This window comes from Bubalus kerabau, chromosome 2 (assembly GCF_029407905.1).
Source record: "Bubalus kerabau isolate K-KA32 ecotype Philippines breed swamp buffalo chromosome 2, PCC_UOA_SB_1v2, whole genome shotgun sequence".
NCBI lineage: Eukaryota > Metazoa > Chordata > Mammalia > Artiodactyla > Bovidae > Bubalus > Bubalus kerabau.
Window position 1 is genome coordinate 179,400,314 of NC_073625.1, and position 20,471 is coordinate 179,420,784.

The 20,471-nt window shown below is 37.5% G+C and overlaps 2 protein-coding genes across 8 annotated transcripts in view; one reads left to right on the forward strand and one right to left on the reverse strand.

Annotated features, from left to right (window-relative positions):
- MSL2 (MSL complex subunit 2) overlaps positions 1 to 9,968 on the forward strand; it is a 32,028-nt gene extending 22,060 nt beyond the window's left edge. Inside the window, exon 2 of the mRNA XM_055569619.1 lies at positions 6,059 to 9,968. Coding sequence (XP_055425594.1) covers positions 6,059 to 7,650 — 1,592 coding nt within the window. The 3' untranslated portion in view covers positions 7,651 to 9,968. The remainder of the gene's footprint in view (positions 1 to 6,058) is intronic.
- Positions 9,969 to 10,220: 252 nt separating this feature from the next.
- The window catches only part of PPP2R3A (protein phosphatase 2 regulatory subunit B''alpha), a 224,869-nt gene continuing 214,618 nt past the window's right edge, over positions 10,221 to 20,471 (reverse strand). For 5 of the 7 annotated variants that reach the window (XM_055569615.1, XM_055569613.1, XM_055569612.1 and 2 more), the window contains one exon: positions 10,221 to 13,409. In XM_055569615.1, coding sequence (XP_055425590.1) covers positions 13,283 to 13,409 — 127 coding nt within the window. In that variant the 3' untranslated portion in view covers positions 10,221 to 13,282. The remainder of the gene's footprint in view (positions 13,410 to 20,471) is intronic. The other 2 variants (XM_055569618.1, XM_055569617.1) reach the window with 1 other exon arrangement.

Consider the following 20,471-nt stretch of genomic DNA (forward strand, 5'->3'; position numbering starts at 1 on the left):
AAAAGCCATAAATATGTTTACTGAGAAAATACAACTTCTGACATTTTTTTTTAATGCCAGAATTAAAAGCCCTCTTCTAGGTTTTTAAAATGTTTTCCCTTAAGTTAAACCTAAATTTGGTTTACATTTTTTTATTACATTTATTTAAATAATTGATTTTGTTAGGTGTGATAATATTCTGAATTACTTAAGGAAATGTACTTTGTAGTGATTTATACTGATATATAGAGATGACACTTGCTGGAATTTGCCTTGAAATACTTAAAAATCAAAAGATGTAGATGAGCCAAATGTGGCATAATCTAGATAATTATTGAATCTGTGTGATAGGTATTTGAAGGCTAATTTTACTACTCTCTGCCTTTGGAACTACTATAATAAAGTTTCACAAATTTAAAAGCATTAAAAAATTCTGGTATTGAATATCTTAGTAAATTACTTGCCAACAGTTATGTATTCTCAGAAATTCCCAGAAGGACTATTATGGTAATCTAAAACTAAATCTTAAGTTTCAAATTACAAGTATCTTACTTGGGGATGGGAAAAGTTAAGGAGAGGGAGAGTAAAAAAGGAATTAGTTACTTTCATTACCGTCAGGAGTAAAAATGAAATTTAATCTTTATTATTTTTAGGGTCAATATAGCATCATTTAGTCTTAAGGCACATTATATCAAATTCATTTAGTTACAGGACAACTTGCATTATGTAAAGGAAGGTAATTCCTATGATATATTGCTGATTAAGAATTCAGGTCAGTGCAGTGAGAAAACCTTTTGTCATGAACTATCAATTTTTAAGGTCTGAAGATGTGTATTTTTGAGCAAGTCTTTTTGTGCATGAGTTTGAAACTGGATGTAAGCTAAGCAAGTTAAACCTCTTCCCAAATACTTCCCAGTTTTTATGGTATGGTCTACCAGTAAGTGACACACTTCCTCTTGATGCAAATTGCCCCTCCATTTTACTTTATAGGGCAAGATGTATTTTTACCATTTAAAAAGTGTTCTTTGATATTTCTTAATTTTGTAGGGAGGAGTTTCCTTAGGGACATATAGTAAGTATATGGTTAACATTTGGTTCTAGGAAGCCCTTGAACTTTTTCTTCCTTCCTTGTATCATTGGAGCTGCCTTCCTCGTGAAGGGTAAAGAGAACCCTCTGGGAAGCTTCTGAGTATTAGGATACTTAACTGAGTGCATGAAACAGGTTTGCCGATAGGCATCTTCAATTGTAGATTAAAATTTCAAATATCTTAGTTGAGGAAGGGTTGGGCAATCCAATAGGTAATATGTGTCTACATGGCGGAAGTTCTTAAGAACTCAGTGGTGGTAGAATTATGAATTTATAAATGATAGTTTTTGTGTTTTCTAGCCTGTTTTCAGTTCTCAGGATTAGGCATAGTCTAAAACCTCATCAAAGAACACAAATGTTTAGGGGATAAGTCCTTTAAAGGTGCTGGGTAGCTCATGATTAACATGACTGGTGAAAAGAAAATCAGTGATGGAATGAGGGCAAGAGATAATCCTTAATTTTCACTTAGCTTGTATAATCTGCAAATCATTGTTGAGTTGCTAAGTTGTGTCCGACTCTTGTGACCTCATAGACTGTAACCTGCGGGCTTCTCTGTCAATGGGATTTTTTAGGCAGGAATACTGAAGTGGGTTGCCATTTCCTTCTCCAGGGGATCATTCCAACCCAGGGATTGAACCTGCATCTCCTGCATTAGCAGGTGGATTCTTTAACTCTGGCACACCAGGGGAGCCCTTAAAATGATACTCAAATTATGTCATTCTTCATTAGTTATATTATTCCTATAAAGTGAAACTTCTCATCTGTGATTTGGTTATTTAGTGGTTTAGCTCATATATAGGTAAGTCAGAATAAACACTTGCTTCTTGCTCTTTGTTGTTGCTGTTGTTTAGTCCCCTTCTCTAGGGGATCTTCCCAACTCAGGGATCGAACCTGAGTCTCCTGTATTGCAGGCGAATTCTTGTACTGCGGAGCCGCTGGGAAAGCTCTTCCTCTTTATTTACCAGTTTCCAAACTTAATGAGCAGGTTCACTAGCATCCTGAAGCTGATTTTCTCCCTTTTTAAAAAAATGAACTTTAGAGATTTGAACTTTTTTAGGTGTGCTTTTATATTCCATTGCATTTATGCATGCTCAGATTTTCTCATCTTTGGTCACTGGAAGTCTCTTCAGGTTTGCTCCTGAGTCTTTTTAAACATTATCCTGATCTTTGATAGTTTTCTTGTGAAATTCCTAGCATAAGATAATCAGAATTTACCTCTTCTAAGTTATGTCACAGATTTAGAATCCACCATTTGCCCTGATCCCTTTGAACAGGAAATTGTTTTTTAGCATTATTAACTGAGTTCATTGCTGCTGTGGTTGGTTCCTGTTTCCATGCCTTTTCATGGAAAAGTGTATAGTGCTAGGAAATATGTATGTCTCAGATAAAAACTTAAGTTCATATTGATAAATCCAATTGAAATTCAGGACTACCAAATTTTTAATTTTAACTTTCATATCTTATGACATTTTCCTTCTTCTTACTAAAAAAATCAGGATTTTCAAGAATGTCAGCATTTACTTTATCTCACAATTAGACACTATCACTTTATGGTAACTATCAACACTACCAGCAACAAATATAATTTCTGAAAACAAAACAAGGATATAAGGACTAGAGTCAATTTTCTGTTTAAAAGTTTAATATTTGAAATAGTTAACTGAAATGGTTATACCATCAATTTGATAAATTACAGTTACTTGTTTTGCTTTTGATTTGTAGGCGTTTCCTTTAAATGTATATAATTATGTAAAATATTTACATGATTTGCAAGTTAAAAGTTATAAAACAATTTAAACCCAGAATGCTGCTGCTGCTAAGTCGCTTCAGTCGTGTCCAACCCTGTGCGACCCCATAGACAGCAGCCCACCAGGCTCCCCCGTGGACTAGTGCTATCCCAGGTCATTTCTCTTTTTTCAGTCTCCCCATCTCAAGAGGGTAACATATTTTATTTTTTAGCTTTACGCTTTATCCTTTTAAGTGTGTACACATCTCTCTCTCTTCGTATTTTCTGTACTCTTCCTTAGATTAAGTCAAGGGTACCTTAAAGGATTCCTGCATTGGATGGAAAGCAGGTTGGACTCGGTAACTACAGAGGCCTTGCCTTAAGATGTTTTTATTTATTTTTTTAAGTGTTGTTGGAGCCATCACCACGAAATGATGTTAGAACATTTTAATCACCTCAAAAGTTCCATTGAGCCTACTTAAAATTATCCCCTGCTCATGCCCCTAGACCTGGGCAACCACTATTTCTGCTTTTCTGTCATTTCTAGACATTTTATATAATTGTTGTGCTTAGTCGCTCAGTCATGTCTGACTCTTTGCAACCCTTTGGACTGTAACCTGCCAGGCTCCTCTGTCTGTGGGGTTTTCCAGGCAAGAATACTGGAGTGGGTTACCATTTCCTTCTCCAGGGGAATCTTCCTGACCCAGGGATTGAAGCAGCATCTCTTGTGTCTCCTGCATTGCAGGCAGATTCTTTACCCTCTGAGCCATCAGGGAAGCCCTTTGGGTCATCAGGGAAGCCATTATATAAATGGGATAATACAACAATGTATGCTTTTGCATCTGCCTTCTTTCACTTAACATAATGTTTCTGAAGTTCATCATGATGTGGCATGTACCAATAGTTGTCATAAATGCTAAGCATTATTCTTTGGTATGAATATATCACATTTTGTTTATTCTCTAGTTGATGGACATTTGGATTGTTTTTGTCTATTATGAATAATGGGCTTTCCTGATAGCTCAGTTGGTAAAAAATGTGCCTGTGATGCAGGAGACCCCAGTTTGATTCCTGGGTCGGGAAGATCCCCTGGAGAAGGGATAGGTTACCCACTCCAGTATTCTTGGGCTTTGCTTGTGACTTAGCTGGTAAAGAATCTGCCTGCAGTGCGGGAGACCTGGGTTCAATCCTATTCACAAACATCTCTTTATATGGATGTATGTCATCTGTTTTTGAGTAGGCTCCTAGGAGTAGAATTGCTGCTTTGTATGGTAAGTGTATGTTTAACTTAAAGAAACTACCAGACTGTTTCCGAGTGTGATTTATCATTTTATATTCTTACCAGTGATAAAGAAGGGTTCTGTTTCTCTACATTTTGGTCAGCTCTTGATATTATCTGTCATTTTGAGTTTATCCATACTAGTAGGTGTATAGCAGTATGTCTATATAATATATTTGGCATATTTTTATATGCTTATTAAATATTCATGTTTTATTTAGTGAGATGTTTATTCAAATTTTGTTTGATTTTTAAATTGAATTGTCTTTTTATTGATTTATATGAAGTTTTTAAAATGTTATAAGCTCTTTATCAGATGTATGGTTTGCAAATATTTTTTTCTCATCATTTTGTGGATTATCTTCTTGTTTTCTTAATGGTGACTTCTGAAACACAAGTATTTTTATTTTTTGAATATGTAGTCAACTGTTCACAGTTGACAGTTTTTTTCTTTTTGTGCATTTGATGACACGTCTGACACTGCCCCAACCCAAAGTCACAGTTTTTTTCCCTCCATTTCTTCTGCTTCTGACTTTCAGCATAGATTTATATCTGTGATCTACTTTTAGTATTTGTGTCCTGAATGAATCCTCTTCCATCTTAGCAGCTTCCTGTTCTCACAGGGTAAACACCAATGGAGCTGGGTGGTTGGGGAGCCCCAGAGCAGAACCCCACAGATCCCCACTGCCCTCACCTGAGATTCAGCAGGTTTCACACATAAATGCTTCTCAGATGGTTTTATGTCTTTGGTTGTGAAAATGACTCTTTGTCAAAAATTTTCAGGTTTATAGTTGCTTTTAAGGGAGAGGGTTTGCTGATTTCACCATCTATAACCAGAAGTACCTTTTGTCTCAGTCTTAAACTATGTAATGTTTATGAGAAAACAAATGCTGCTTTGAGTTAATTATTATTTGTCCTGAATTGGAAACCAGTGAACAGTTGTTTCTTTGGGGACTAAGGGTAGAGATAGGGACTGGATCTAGTTGTTTCCCCCTTTCTGACTCATTTTGTATAGGTCATTTATAATTTAGGAGTTATATTGAGTTGAGTAATCACTTTCACCCCCCCTCCCTTTCACTTTTATATTATATTGCTGTACTTGGATACTTGACCATGGTCATTTTCTATTCTGACAGAAAATTTTGAGCCCAATATTAAATTCTTTTATTTTTTTAAGCTACATTTAAATGTAGTTCTTTTTGTTGTTACTGTATTTTGATCTTCTGTAAAAGGATTTAGTAGTATTTCCTTTTTTTAAATAAATGAATATAGTTCTTTTTTCATCATAACTATATTTTGGTCATCTCTTTTCTAGTTTATGACTAGTATATACAGTACCATGGCTTGCAGTTATACTTTTTTCGTGAAGATACTTTTGTACTGATGATTAACGAACACCCTCAAACAATTTCTGATGAGGCAAGGGCTAACCTTTTTTGGGGGGCTTTATTTATCTACCCACAAGGCCTCAAAAGATTTCCAGGAAACAGTTGGCTTGTCGTTACCTAACTGAATCTGTTGAATGAAACAAAACATTGAGTTTAAGGAAGAGAAATGAGTAAGAATAAGAATAAGAATTAACTCTTGCTCTTATCTTTTTCCCAGTGTCTAGACAATTGTTGTAGTAGGTCGAGGTCCCAAGGGTTATAAGCCTGGTTTGTACTTTTAGTGACTGATCTCCACCTCTTTATAGCCTTTGGAGAAGAGAGTAAGAAAGTGAGCCAGAATATACCATTTTGGGGGAGAAACAGACAGAGGAAGATCGTTTGAGATAAAGAAATGGGGAATATAGCATGGAAATGAAGTGAGCTATTGAGTATTTTTCTGTTTCCTGTAAGATACATTTTTTTGTATCCTGTTTTGTTATCTGGTCTGGTGAGTTTAATCCATCTTAATTTTAATAGATTACTTATAATCTCAACTTCAGTATATAAAATTATAAATTTATTTTACTAAAATCTTTGCTTTCCTCCTTTTTCCCTCTTAGGACATTTGCTACAAGATCCTATTGCACCCACCAACTCAACCTGCCAACACTATGTCTGCAAAAGTTGTAAAGGCAAGAAAATGATGATGAAACCTTCATGTAGCTGGTGCAAAGACTATGAGCAGTTTGAGGAAAACAAGCAGTTAAGCATCCTAGTGAACTGCTACAAAAAACTATGTGAATATATAACACAGACTGCATTGGCACGGGATATAATAGAAGCAGTCGACTGTTCTTCTGATATTTTGGCTTTGCTTAATGATGGATCCTTGTTTGGTGAGGAGACGGAAAAACCCTCAGATTCATCCTTTACTTTGTGTTTGACACATTCCCCCTTACCTTCAACCTCAGAACCCACAGCTGATCCTCAAGCTAGTTTATCTCCAATATCTGAAAGCACCCTCAGCATTGCTATTGGCAGTTCTGTTATCAATGGTTTGCCTACTTACAATGGGCTTTCAATAGATAGATTTGGTATAAATATTCCTTCACCTGAACATTCAAATACGATTGATGTATGTAACACTGTTGACATAAAAACTGAAGATCTGTCTGACAGTTTGCCACCTGTCTGTGACACGGTAGCCTCTGACTTATGTTCCACAGGCATTGATATTTGCAGTTTCAGTGAAGATATAAAACCTGGGGACTCTCTGTTATTGAGTGTTGAGGAAGTACTCCGCAGCTTAGAAACTGTTTCAAACACAGAAGTTTGTTGCCCTAATTTGCAGCCCAACTTGGAAGCCACTGTATCCAATGGACCGTTTCTGCAGCTTTCTTCCCAGTCTCTTAGCCATAATGTTTTTATGTCCACCAGTCCTGCACTTCATGGGTTATCGTGTACAGCAGCAACTCCGAAGGTAGCAAAACTGAATAGAAAACGATCCAGGTCAGAAAGCGACAGTGAGAAAGTTCAACCACTTCCAATTTCTACCATTATCCGAGGCCCAACATTGGGGGCATCTGCTCCTGTGACAGTGAAACGGGAGAGCAAAATTTCTCTTCAGCCTATAGCAACTGTTCCCAATGGAGGCACAACACCCAAAATCAGCAAAACTGTGCTTTTATCTACTAAAAGCATGAAAAAGAGTCATGAACATGGATCCAAGAAATCTCACTCTAAAACCAAGCCAGGTATTCTTAAAAAAGACAAAACAGTAAAGGAAAAGATTCCCAGTCATCATTTTATGCCAGGAAGTCCTACCAAGACTGTGTATAAAAAGCCCCAGGAAAAGAAAGGGTGTAAATGTGGGCGTGCTACTCAAAATCCAAGTGTTCTTACATGCCGCGGCCAACGCTGCCCTTGCTACTCTAACCGCAAAGCCTGCTTAGATTGTATATGTCGTGGCTGCCAAAACTCCTATATGGCCAATGGGGAGAAGAAGCTGGAGGCATTTGCTGTGCCAGAAAAGGCTTTGGAGCAGACCAGGCTCACTTTGGGCATTAATGTGACTAGCATTGCTGTGCGCAACGCTAGTACCAGCACCAGTGTAATTAATGTCACAGGGTCCCCAGTAACGACGTTTTTAGCTGCCAGTACACATGATGATAAAAGTTTGGATGAAGCTATAGACATGAGATTCGACTGTTAAATCAGTGGGTCTTTAAACCTACCTCTGGTAGGAAAATAGCTACAGTTTTACGGCAGCTATGGTTTTGTTGGTTTAACTTGCCGGAGCTCCTGCATATAGATCACTTGTATCAAGTGTTTTCATTGCTAAGTTATATGTGTTAGTGTCGGGGAAATAGTTTGCAGATAATGGAGGAGTAACCTTACAACTATATGTCCTTAGTTCTTACAGAACCTCATAGTTTGAGAACAAATGCTGATGCAACTGATTTATACAAAATGAACTTTGGCAAGGAAAATAACATTAACCTCATTGTTTATGGTCATGCTTTGTGCATAATCAAAGTTTATGATTAAATGTAAGGAAGTGGTATCTAGTCAGTCCATAAGGATTGTGCTCATATTTTGTGGAAAAGTAGCCATTAGTTTGTTCAGGAGACTCAGTGCTACCTTGAGATGCCATTGATGTTTCTCCTGTTGAAAAGCTGATGTGTCCAGCTCAACCTTTGTACTGACATAATACCATTTCTGATCATGAAAATTGGCTACTGGTGTATGTAGCAGTTTTTAAATCAGCAGTATTATGAAAGAAAATTTGCCCCTCTTTAGAATGTTGAAAAAAAAATCTCTTTTAAAAGTGAACAAACTGAAATTCTGTCAGACTGTGGATGTTTAGCTGTTCATGCCACAAAACTCTTCTGAGTTGAATCCCATTTTTAGTTAAGTCTGACTCATTTCTAGGGGGAAAACTCTAAATCTTTCCTTCACTTTGAGCAATGTTCTGATTAGATAAATGAAGTGGAGAAGAGTAGTTTTATTCTGAAGGTAATTGAATTTAGACTATACTATGTGACAGAATTTTAAAAAATTATACAAATGTTTTATTTAGAAATTGGGATTTACTTAAAATAATTTTGGAATAATGCTCCAAAACTTACTCAGATTTATGCATTATACCTGTTGCCACTGGCCACGTCAAAGTGATTTTTTGTTTCCTCTAATAGTTTGCCACAGACTTTAGTTTGGAGATGCTTTTTCCTTTTTTTTTTTTTTTTTAATAGGGTGCTATTCGTTGTGGAGACTTCATTATAGAGGCCTAATAAAAATGCCTTTTTATGAAGCCTGTGCATTTAGGTAGGTTTGAAGCTAGTTGGATTTTCTTTAGAATACTCTTTTGCATGTAAAGCACAAACTATGTTTCAGTTTAAATCCTTGTCTTCCCTGTAATTTTTATGGGGGAGATAAGTGAGTCACAAACATTCTTTTGAAGGGAAATCTAGTCAGTTGCTTGAAAGAGCACACACAGCCCAAATAAAACAAGGACTGACTAGGTTGTAAAGCAATGACCTTATGATTTAAAAGAAGAGTTGCTGCTTTGACAGTGCTTATTTAAAGAAAAATACTGCTGGAAAATTTTCAGTTTCTACTACGTTCACCATCTTTTCTGAGATCTGACATATGCTGAAGTTATGTTTTGATTTGGCACACAGCATGTTCAATGATGGTTACTCACCTAGTATAAGACATGGAGAAGAAACCTTTGGACACAGAGCAGATGACACCTCCTTCTGTTTTGTAGTGTATCCTGGTGTCATTTTCTGTGAATGTGGTCAGGTAGAGTTGTTTTTGTTGTTGTTGGGCTTTTTTTTTTTTTTTTGTCTCTTTTGGTGGGGTGGGGGTGGGCTAAAGCCATAGGAAGAAAAATGTGATGTATGTGTCCAGTATGTACTATTTTGTTTTTGTTTTGCAAGAAGAGTTGAACTATTTTTGATAACAAGAGTAAATGGTGGAAAATGCTTCTTAGTTGTCTTGTCTTTATTTGCTTTCCAAGTTTTGGAATTTTATTTAATTCCTCTGAGTGTTAGCAGTGTCTTATGAAACATGTATTTGCCTAAAGTTTGTAACAGTTTTACGTTGGACGCAGATGCCCTGCTATATAAACTTGTAAATCTGTTCTTTATTCACTAATGATCACTGCAAAAATGACTAGAAATAACGAGATTGTACACATGGATGATTAGAATATATTTTGCAAATCTCCCAAACTTTCCTAATATTATGATCTTAAAATTCCTTGAGTACTTTATTGCTTCCCAAGTTTGATAATCTTAGTTTCGTGTTTTTTGATGCATGGGAGGTTGGCAATATAGACAAAGTGAAAATCATTAGTATGTGAGGGCCTTGATTGTTATGTAATATTGCCAATGATGAATTCAGGTTGTTTTTAGCACAAGTTTCTCTTTTTTATGCTGGTATTCTCACTGCCACACTTTTGGAAACCTGTATTACACCTTAAATCTATCAATAAATGTTAGTTTTCTAATTCTATGTTGTAGAATACTGAGGAGTTTGGGATAGCATGCTTTGAATGGCCTGTATTATATACGTTTGGGGAAGAGTAATTAATTACTGTGCCTTGATTTTTATGTTGTTTTTCTTTATATGGTGAATTATTTTTAGGAATGCTCACCAATGGCTAACAATGGATAATTGAGAAATTATTACTGAAGTAATTGGATTTACTTCAACAGGATTTAAAAGCACCAAAACAATAACAGCATTTAATATGACTCATCTTCATTTGTTTTTTTTGATTCCTTGTAATTACCATAAGTGATCCAATGATCTTTCACCTTAGGCAACAGAAGTTTTACAGCTGACAGTTGTAGAACTAATCTTTTTGATTAGTTTCCATAGGTCTACACTTCTAAACAGAGAGGCAGTACAGTTCTAGGATACAGAATTTCTTCACTGTTTTAGTAGTTCTTAAAACAACTTGATGGTGACTAAAGCAAAGTAAAAGTTTCATAACAGATGAGAAATAAAATTTTCCGTGTATTATAGGCAAAAAATATAAAATGTTTTAGAAAATAGTAAGTTCACAGTTTGGAATTGGAATCTAAAGTGTGGATGGTATTTTTCCTCCCTCTTTGTTAAAAAAAATTTAGGTATCCAAATAACAATTACACATTCTTTAAACAATATATAAGGCTAAATTCTCCTTTGATCTTGTGAACTTCTCATTCCCAAACCCAAATTCCCATCCCCAGAGGAAATGACTTCTTAGTATGAGGTGTTATCTTTCCGTATCTTTCTTTATAAAGTTTTCCCAGAGGTTCAAAGAGTTACTTTCTTTGAAACTCAAGCTTGTTTATAATGCTACTGTTTTCAAACATAAAAATGAGTTGCAAGTGTCATTAAAACCAAAAGTGTGTATTTGACAACTTTATTTAGTTTTGCAAAAAGGGAAAAACAAAAGTTAAATCATGCAGGCTTCTCCACCCAAACACACCGTAACATTTCCAAAGTTGAGCAAATGACTTCTCTCATTTGATCAGCCTAGAGTTTTAGAAACACTTTGAACAGTACACAATGACATAGATAAGATGCAGGGAAAATACACATAATTTCATTAGTTCGATTACCTTGACAGTTAATGTTAAGCTCTGAAACTTATATCTCATTGACTAGCTTTAAGGTCATACCTTCAATTTAACTTTTATCAAGGAATCTTGGATATTGTAACAACTTGAGATTTCTAGTTGGGCAATAATGATTATGTTCTGCATGATCTTTACCAGAAAGTCAAATATATCCTATTTTAGTTCCTCAGAATTCACATTTCTTATATTTAATACTAAGAGGGGAATACAATGAAACACATTCTTGTTTCTGAAAATGTGTTACTTTGGATGACCTAAATTAAAAGCGCTTAAGTGGAATGATACTGGTAGCTATACTTTTATAATAATTACAGGCTTTTGAAACCAAATATTGACCAAAATGAAAGCAAGATGACTTCAGTAAGGAGAAACAAGGTAAAGTACAGCCATGTAGTTTAAAAAAAAATGTGTGTTGAAAAACTGAATTTTTGCTGAACCTTAGAAATAGTTTAGACCATTACAGCTAAAACCTATAAACCATATCCGACTTCTAAAAACATTTCCCATTTGAGTATTTTTTATCTGAAAAAAATTTGTTTCCTTGTAAAGGCTGAATGGGGTAGATGGCAAATTTTATGTACTACAAAAATACTTTTAATCCTAATTTCCAATGTGTTTAGATTATTGCATGTAGTATTTCCTAAAAATTTAGTCACTTTTAAGGTTTTGTTTCTTTGTGAGCTATTAGAAACGAAGTTTTTTCTATAATGGTTAAATTGAACGTCAGTTCTGATCATGAAGGTAAAACAACAGAAAACTGGGAGGATACTGACAAAAGGATTGCTAAATCTGTTAATAACTGTACGAGTTGATGGTGTATTTCCTAGATTCTCCTTTTCTCCATTTTTTGCCAATGTTTGATTATTTCAAAAGTTTGGCCTTCACACCAGCAAGGGATCCAATGTGGGGTGGAAAGGGAGCTATTCTGACATTTAGGACTTGTGGTTAAAAAATCCAGGGAAAAACTTCAATGACTTTATACAGAGGTGGATATTAAAAAGTTTCTGGGAGGTTTCTTTTATACTAGCAGACATTTTCATCCTTTTTAATAGTTTATTACACTTTGTCTTCAACAATATTGTGAGATTTGACTAGCCTTGTGGTTTGCTGAAAAGTACAGTATTCTGCAATAACCATGTCTGCTCTCTAGTAAACATGAAGTTGCTTTCTTTTATGGGTAGCATCTCTGTTTTCTCCCATTTTTGTGATAAATACTGAAGTGGATGCAGTATTTTGAATAAGTTATTTTTCAACATGAAGGAATAATGTTGAGATAGAGGCCTTTACTGTTAGCCTAGTCTAATATTCAGTGATGAATATGTCTAGTAAGAATTTTCATATATAATTATTTAAGCCTTCAAGTAGGCTTTCTGATATGAAGTACAGATGGGACACTAATTTTTAGATTAATAAATCACTCAATAATTCGCTACAAATGTTAGATGAGTTAAAAGGAAACTTTTTTCCCTCCCAATTAGGAGTCATATTCTGTACTTGTCCTCAGTTAAGTTTTTCTTCAGGTTTTATATAGGATCCACAGTCAGGATGGGGGGAGGGTTTAGAGCTTGCTAGCAAGGTTGGAAGGCCCAGTGGTTATAATACCTGAGGATGTAAAGTGACTAGCAGTTTGGCAGGTCATTGTGAAATTACATTAAGTTCAAGATCTTTGAACTCCAGTCAGTACACATACAATTAAAAGAAGTCTCTGAGATGTTTTGGCAGTGCTTTTATTACCAGGGCTAATTCAGTTCTGGAGGCCCTGACTGCTTTTTCAAGTTCCAGAATTTCTTGACTCAAGTTTTCTGCAAGTGAAGGTTTCTTCTGGGCTCCATAGGAGCCCTGATGGGCCTCAGCGATACTGGACAACAGAGGCAACTTCTGCTTTTGTGCAGAGCCGTGCTTGGCACTGTCCCCAAGAGATCCTTGGTACATTCAGGGTGAAGAGTGCTGATTCACAGACGTTGGAAGGTGATGTATATATCATTTGCTTCTGAGGAAAAGCTCTGTAGGAGGTTTGAGGCAAACTGGAGGAGTCTCCCAAATTGGGTATGTGTATCCAGAGCTATTGCTCAAAAACTTTAACAAGTTCCTAGTGCAGATACACACTTGCAGAAATCAAAGCTTTTAAAATGCAATATGCAAACTAGAGCATCTCTTCACAAAAACATTTTTTTTGAAATACGTATCTCCCTTTCATGTAGCCACTGGCAACTATTCTTCATCCACTGACTGAAGCTTTCCACATTTCTCTGAAAGGCTTGAGGTCACTATTTTATTGCCTTTGTTTCCAATTTCAGAGGGAGAGGGAGGCTCTTCTGTTTCATAATCTTCAAAGGAGCTGAAAGAACAAAAATGAGTTACTGATTTTTTAAAAGTTTTAATGTTTGGGTAGAAGTCAATACAGCAAACTACACTGAAGATCAGCTAGCGAAAGTACCTTGCTAAATGGCAGCTATAAACTGAAACACCCTGGAAGAAACCATGCCCTGGAACAGAAAACACATTCTCCCTGTTCCTTCAAGCTCATGTTAGAATATGTCGAAATGTGCTGAATCAAGCTTTCCCTAGAGGCTTTGATGGGAATGAAAGCATTATGGATTAAGGGTATGAAGTCTGGAAAGTATGAGCTTTTACATGAATGCTTTCACTGAAGTGGCTTTGATGCAGAGTGGGGAACTTTCTCAACTCTAATTGCTTTATAGCTTCCATGGCTTCTAAGAAATCTGTGTACATAGAGCTGATTAAAGCTTACTCCTGGATTTCGTTTCATTCTTTACAGAATTCCACAGCATTTTCCCTCTGCTCACCCCTGTTTAGAGTTCCATATCCTCCAGACTAACCCTCCTGGCTACTCCAGGCATGGATGACAAAGTATTTTATCTCCTGGGAATGATGGCTGCTTCACCTGTGCAGAAATTTCTGGATATATAACTGTTTTGTCAAAAAGGTACCAATACTGGCTGATGACACCCCCCCCAAAAAAAAAAAAAAAAAACTAGGTTAGGACTACCCAGTAGGTGGCACTTACTCTTTGAGGGTAGAGAATGTTACATTTTTGTTAAAAGCATATCTGATGTTTGGAAAACTGCTCTGAGTACCCGTTGATGATCCTGTCAGAAATCATTTACAACTGTCATTTTGCAAAAGCTGTCCATACTTAATTTCTGTTTGCACTCTGTCATCTCCTAGAGGCTGCACTATAACTGGTATATGAATAAGGAGACAATAAGAGTAATTTTGCTTTAATGGAATTGAAGCAGGGTTGATGGAAGATCCTCCATTTCTGGGGGGAAACACTCAAAAGTTAATTCTACAGATGCAGCTACTTATTTCCCATCAGACTGGAAGACATTTTCTTCCTCTTTGTGATCTAATTTGCTGTTTGTGAGTGCTCTCAGTGCAGATCTATGAATGAATTAGAGTTAAGTTTGAGCTGAGACTATTCAATATTCAATAAATATTTGAGCTTCTGTTGCTAAGCATGAGCCAAATGCTAGGTATACAATGGTGAAAGAGACTGACCAGCCCCTTCCTCACAGAGCTTACAGCCTAATGGAGACCATCTGGAATAGTGGTTAAGTGGTTTAGCTTTAGAGTATGGACTTTGGAGTCAGACTCCAAAGTAGAGTTCTAATCTTAGTTTGGTCACTTAATGCTACTTTGGCCATGTAAACTTAACCCCTCTGCCATCAGCTTCCTCATTCCTACCCCATTATATATGGGCTTTCCTGATAGCTCAGTTTGTAAAGAATCCGCCTGCAATGCAGGAGATCCCGGTTCGATTCCTGTATTGGGGAGATCCGCTGGAGAAAGGATAGACTACCCACTCCAGTATTCTTGGGCTTCCCTTGTGGCTTAGTTGGTAAAGAATCGGCCTGCATTGTGGGAGACCTGGCTTTGATCCCTGGATTGGGAAGATCCCCTGGAGAAAGGCCAGTATTCTGGCCTGGAGAATTTCATGGACTTACTAGTCCATGGGGTCGCAAGGAGTCGGACATGGCTGAGTGACTTTCACTTCACTTCACCCCATTATAAGGGTTGAAGAGAGATTAGGTGAGAGAGAAAATACCACATTCTAACGGTGGAGAAGTACTGGGGCTTACTGAAGCAGAATGGTGACACCTAATCCCATACTAGGGGACAGGGTTTTGTGTAATTTTTTTTTTTTTTTTAACAAAAGATTATGTGTGTTTTCCCACTGTAGCCTCATGTAGAAATGGAATTTTTAACAACGGATTTGATTCAAGCTAGTACCTAAACATTCCAATGCGTTGTGGGTTGGATGTAGTGGAATGTCACCTGCATTTCTTGTACTTTCAAGGCACCAAGAACAGTAATATACATAAAGCCTTTGGAGGAATCTTGGGTCAGGGGAGCTCATTCAGAACCTCTTGTCAGTGTGCTGATGAATCTTACCCTAACTCAGTAGTTCTCAGCTGGGGTTGATTCCCCCCACCTTGGGGGTCATTTGGCAATATCTGGAGACATATATTTGTCATTAACTGGGCAGGTCCCATTGGCATCTAGTGGATAGAGACCAGGGATGTTGCTAAACATCCTACAACAGAATTACCCAGCTTAAAATATCCGTGCTGTTGAGAAATCCTGCTCTAACTTGCCTTGTAGTGTCAGTGCATCCCAGGGTTCTGGACCAAGCTCTTCTCACTTTGTACTTCCCTGAGCAATCAGTCTTATGGCTTTATCTACACTTGTGGGTTCTAAACGTACATGTCCAGCCTCAGCCTCTTTTTAAGCCGAAGACTGCCATGTATCCATCTGTCTAGTATGTGGCTCTTCCCATGTGGCAGCGTATACAAACCTGGACTCATCCTACCTACAACCCTGGTTTTCCCTATTGTAGCAAATAGTACCATGATCTACCCACTCAAAGCCATAAATCTCATTACTTCAAGCTCCTCTTCCCTCCCCTCTTCAAATCCAGCGACTCTCCTATGACTTCCAATAATACCACATGCATACAGTCTTGTCTCATCCTCTGCATTGCCACTAATTGAGTAAAGGATGTTACACTTTCTTGCTTGGATTACTGCAATAGTTTTCTAACAATCGGTCTTCCTGTTTTTGCTCCTATCACATACCCTTGGCTCTTGCCATACCAGACTGTTTACAGTGTCAGAATAGGTCTTGGGACCTAATGCCACAGTAGATGTTTTTCAGGGGCCTGCAGTGCTCTTCCTGCTTGGTTAACTTGTGCTCATATTTTAATCTGAGATATCATTTAAAAGGTTCTTGATTTCCAGTGCGTGAGCTTCCACCATCTCTTATTTAGATGTCTGTAATGGCCTCCTTATTTGTCTCCTTGCCTCTGTTCTTGCACCTCTCCAACCTAGAAGACTTGCTTGACTTTTTTTCAATAGCTCCCCCAGGCCCTGCATGATCTGACCCTTGCTGATCTTTCCAGCTATGATTCCCTCTTTCTCATTATATTCCACCTATACCTGCTTTTTAAAATCTCATCAGCACCATTTCCTGCCTCAGAGCCATTGCACACATTTACTCCTCTGCCTAGAATATTTCTCCTCCCTGCTTTTCGCATAACTTTGCTTCTCAATTTTTAGGTTCTCATCACTGTAGAAAATTCTTCCCTCAGCTCCCTAGGTTGCAAGCCTGTCTCTATTACTGGTTTACCCTGTTTATTTTTCATAATTATATAATTAAATGTGTCATGCCCACTCAAATGTGAAATGTCCATTTTGTAACACACTAATTTCCTTGGGTTATAGTATAGTGACTGACACTAGCTGCTTAAAATGCGCTGTTGAATGAAAAATGTCTTAGTGCTCTTTCAAAATAATGTGTTGAGTTGTTGAGGAAGGCTGGAGTCAGTAAAATGGTGAGGGTACAGGAGTCATCTTGAAGTCACCAAAGTCTTTATCTTGCTCTCCAGGAATTCCTGAGGGAGAAAGAATATTTACCAATTGTCTTCTAAATGACCACTTCCAGGCTTGCTTGCAGGTCACTGGAATGCCTCTGGGCTCAAATGAAATTATTTTATGATGTATTCCCTGTTCATTTAATTGGCCATTTTAAACTGAGTAGAGGGATCAGAGGATTAAAGAACTCATAGGGTTCACAAACAGTTCACAAAGAAACCCTAGGTATCAAATTGAGCACAGATTCTTTAATTGAGTAGTAACAGTATTGTTAGCATAAGGGAAAATAATGGTTCATGTATTTTTTTTTAAACTTTATTTTGTATTGGGGTGTAGCCGATTATTGATGTTTTTGAATTGTGTTGGAGAAGACTTTTGAGTCCCTTGGACTGCAAGGAGATCAAATCAATCCTAAAGGAAATCAGTCCTGAATATCCATTGGAAGAACTGATGCTGAAACTGAAACTCCAATAATTTGGTCACCTGATAAGAAGAACTGACTCATTTGAAAAGCCCTGATGCTGGGAAAGATTGAAGGCGGGAGGAGAAGGGGATGACAGAGGATAAGATGGTTGGATGGCATCACTGACTCTATGGACATTGAGTTTGAGTAAGCTCCAGGAGTTGGTGATGGACAGGGAAGCCTGGCATGCTGCAGCCCATGGGGTCACAAAGAGTCACACACAACAGAGCAACTGAACTGATAGCCAATTAACAATGTTGTGACAGTTTCAGGTGAACACAGAAGGAACTCAGCTATACATATATGTGTATCTATTCTCTCCCCAAACCCCCTCATCCATGATGCCACATAACATTGAGCAGAGTTCTGTGTACAATAGGTCCTTGTTGGTTATACATTTTAAACATTGTGGTGTTTACAGGTTCATGTATTTTTGCTAGCAATATGGTAGCCTTTAGAAACCCGTGTCCCTAAGTTTCCCCTTTTAGAAACTGTGTCCCTAAGTTTCCCATTTCAGATGAGCAATTTCTGGGCAAATGTATTAAAGCTAGTTCTGCAGATTCCTGGGATGGAAGTATAATAGCTGGAATGAACAGAAATAATGACTGGCACATGTGTGGTCTGACAAAGGATTTGTATGCAGTTTTAGGATGTTGTCTGCGGGTTATGGTTTGATTCCATTTTGGGGATTCTGACTTTACAGGGGCAAAGGGATAGAATATTCAATTCAGGGCTTGTCTGAGGAAATCTAAGATACATGGTAGCTATAAGCACAGAATAAAATGTTAACTAGTCCTCTTAGTTTGAAGTCTATATTGCTGTAGAAATAGGAGTAGATGAATTTTACCCTTATACTTTTAAGAACAGATATCCTAAGATATCCCTGGTGGCTCAGACAGTAAAGCGTCTGCCTGCAATGCGGGAGACCTGGCTTTGATCCCTGGGTTGGGAAGATCCCCTGGAGAAGGAAATGGCAACCCACTCCAGTATTCTTGCCTGGAGAATCCCATGGATGGAGGAGCCGGATAGGTTATAGTCCACGGGGTCGCAAAGAGTTGGACATGACTGAGCGACTTCACTCACTCATCCTAAGCCATTTACATAAAATGAATTATCCGAAATACTTTAGAAGTTGGATATTTGGTTCAAAGAATTTCCTTACTGACCCATTCAATCACTTCAAATTTGGTAAATTTCCTAATATGTACCATTTACTTTTCTACCTTAGAAAGTTGATCCTATTTATTTTTTGATGGCTGAGGATCTCTTGCAGTTCCAGGTCATGAGTCATCAGTAATTCTTATTTTGGCTGTAGATATTATAAAAATTTTGGATTAAATATATTCTAATTTTGAACTTGAAGGAAGGGACAGAGTTCAATTCATTTTTATTACCAGCCACAGTGCCTGGCATAAATTAGATACCAGTGCATATCTACTGAAATAAAATTTATTTAATTTTAAACTTCTCTGGTCTTCTGACTAACCTTCTACAGTGTCATATTTTCCAGTACTAATTGAACTAAATGTACATCTCATATAAATAGTAATTCAATATATGTTTATATTTAACATAAAGGAGAAATTTACCTTTAAAAACATCCAGTGGGAAATAATTCTAAATTATCTAAATGTCCGAAGGTAGGGAATATGGATGTGTCATTGCTTGAGAGAATACTCTGACGCAGTAAAAGTCATGTTTTTGAACACACTAGTAACATTAAGCATCAAAAAGAAATACACCAAAGTATACATAATGGTTATCTCCGGATGACTGAACTGAGGATGATTTTAATCTTTTTATATTTTTCAATTTTTCTTCAGCAAAGCCTGTCTTTCTCTACTAATCAGATAAAGACTCAGAAAACTGTGTTTAATCTAGGTTAATCAAATGTAAAGCTGTTGGTGAAATACCAGAATATCCTGTAAGAATGTATTTTTAGGATAATGTGAAAGAGTCTTAACTGAAAATCTGAAGTAATCAAGTTTTTGTGAGATTGGTAGAGAAGTTTGTTTCTAATTATTACAGGTCCCAGTTTCTCAAGATAGCAACATGGAGGACCCTTTAGCGTACTTTTCACAATTCTTGTGGCGTTTTAAACTTTATTGCAAAAACCATAAGAAAGTTAATTATAAATTAATTGGGTGTCATAACTTGTTATCTTCGTGTATGTGACATGTTTAGTTGGCCAGAGGTATGTAACTGTTACCCTGTTTCTGGCTTCCCCTATGACCTTGGCTGAATTTATACAAATGCTGTTGTATGCTGTTATCACGCTGTGTGCTAGATGGGGTAATTCACGGTGTTTGCAAATTCATACCTAAGGAGACCCTTGGCCCTCCGTCACCTCACTAAAATATGGAGTCATACTGCATTTCTCATTGTTTCATTACTAGGTTGCTTACTGAAGGTATTACCCAAGCAACAGCCTTGAGTCAGGGAGGTACAGGTACTTGGCCCAGGGGTGGCCTGTTATGTGAAATGGTAAAGTAGATAGAGAATTTCAAGTTGTTTTTTGAAGGTCAAGTTGTCTAGGCTTCTGCAGTTATCCTTGTAGTGAAGGTGGCTGCCAGATTAGTGCTACCTTCTGTGCCACTCAGTAAACATTTGCTGAGGCTCTCCTACTTCCCAAAGGGTTTGCCCAGTGCTGGGGCTACAGGATGAATGAAACAGGTGCTCTGCCTTAAAGGAGCCTGTGTTCCAGTGGAAACACAAACAGGTCCATTTCCCCCAGCATTTATATGCCAGATACTGTTAGATACTGTTCAGTTCATTCGCTCAGTTGTGTCCGACTCTTTGCGACCCCATGAATCGCAGCACGCCAGGCCTCCCTGTCCATCACCAACTCCCGGAGTTCACCCAAACTCATGTCCATCGAGTTGGTGATCCCATCCAGCCATCTCATCCTCTGTCATCCCCTTCTCCTCCTGCCCCCAATCCCTCCCAGCATCAGAGTCTTCCAATGAGTCAACTCTTCGCATGAGGTGGCCAAAGTACTGGAGTTTCAGCTTCAGCATCATTCCCTCCAAAGAAATCCCAGGGC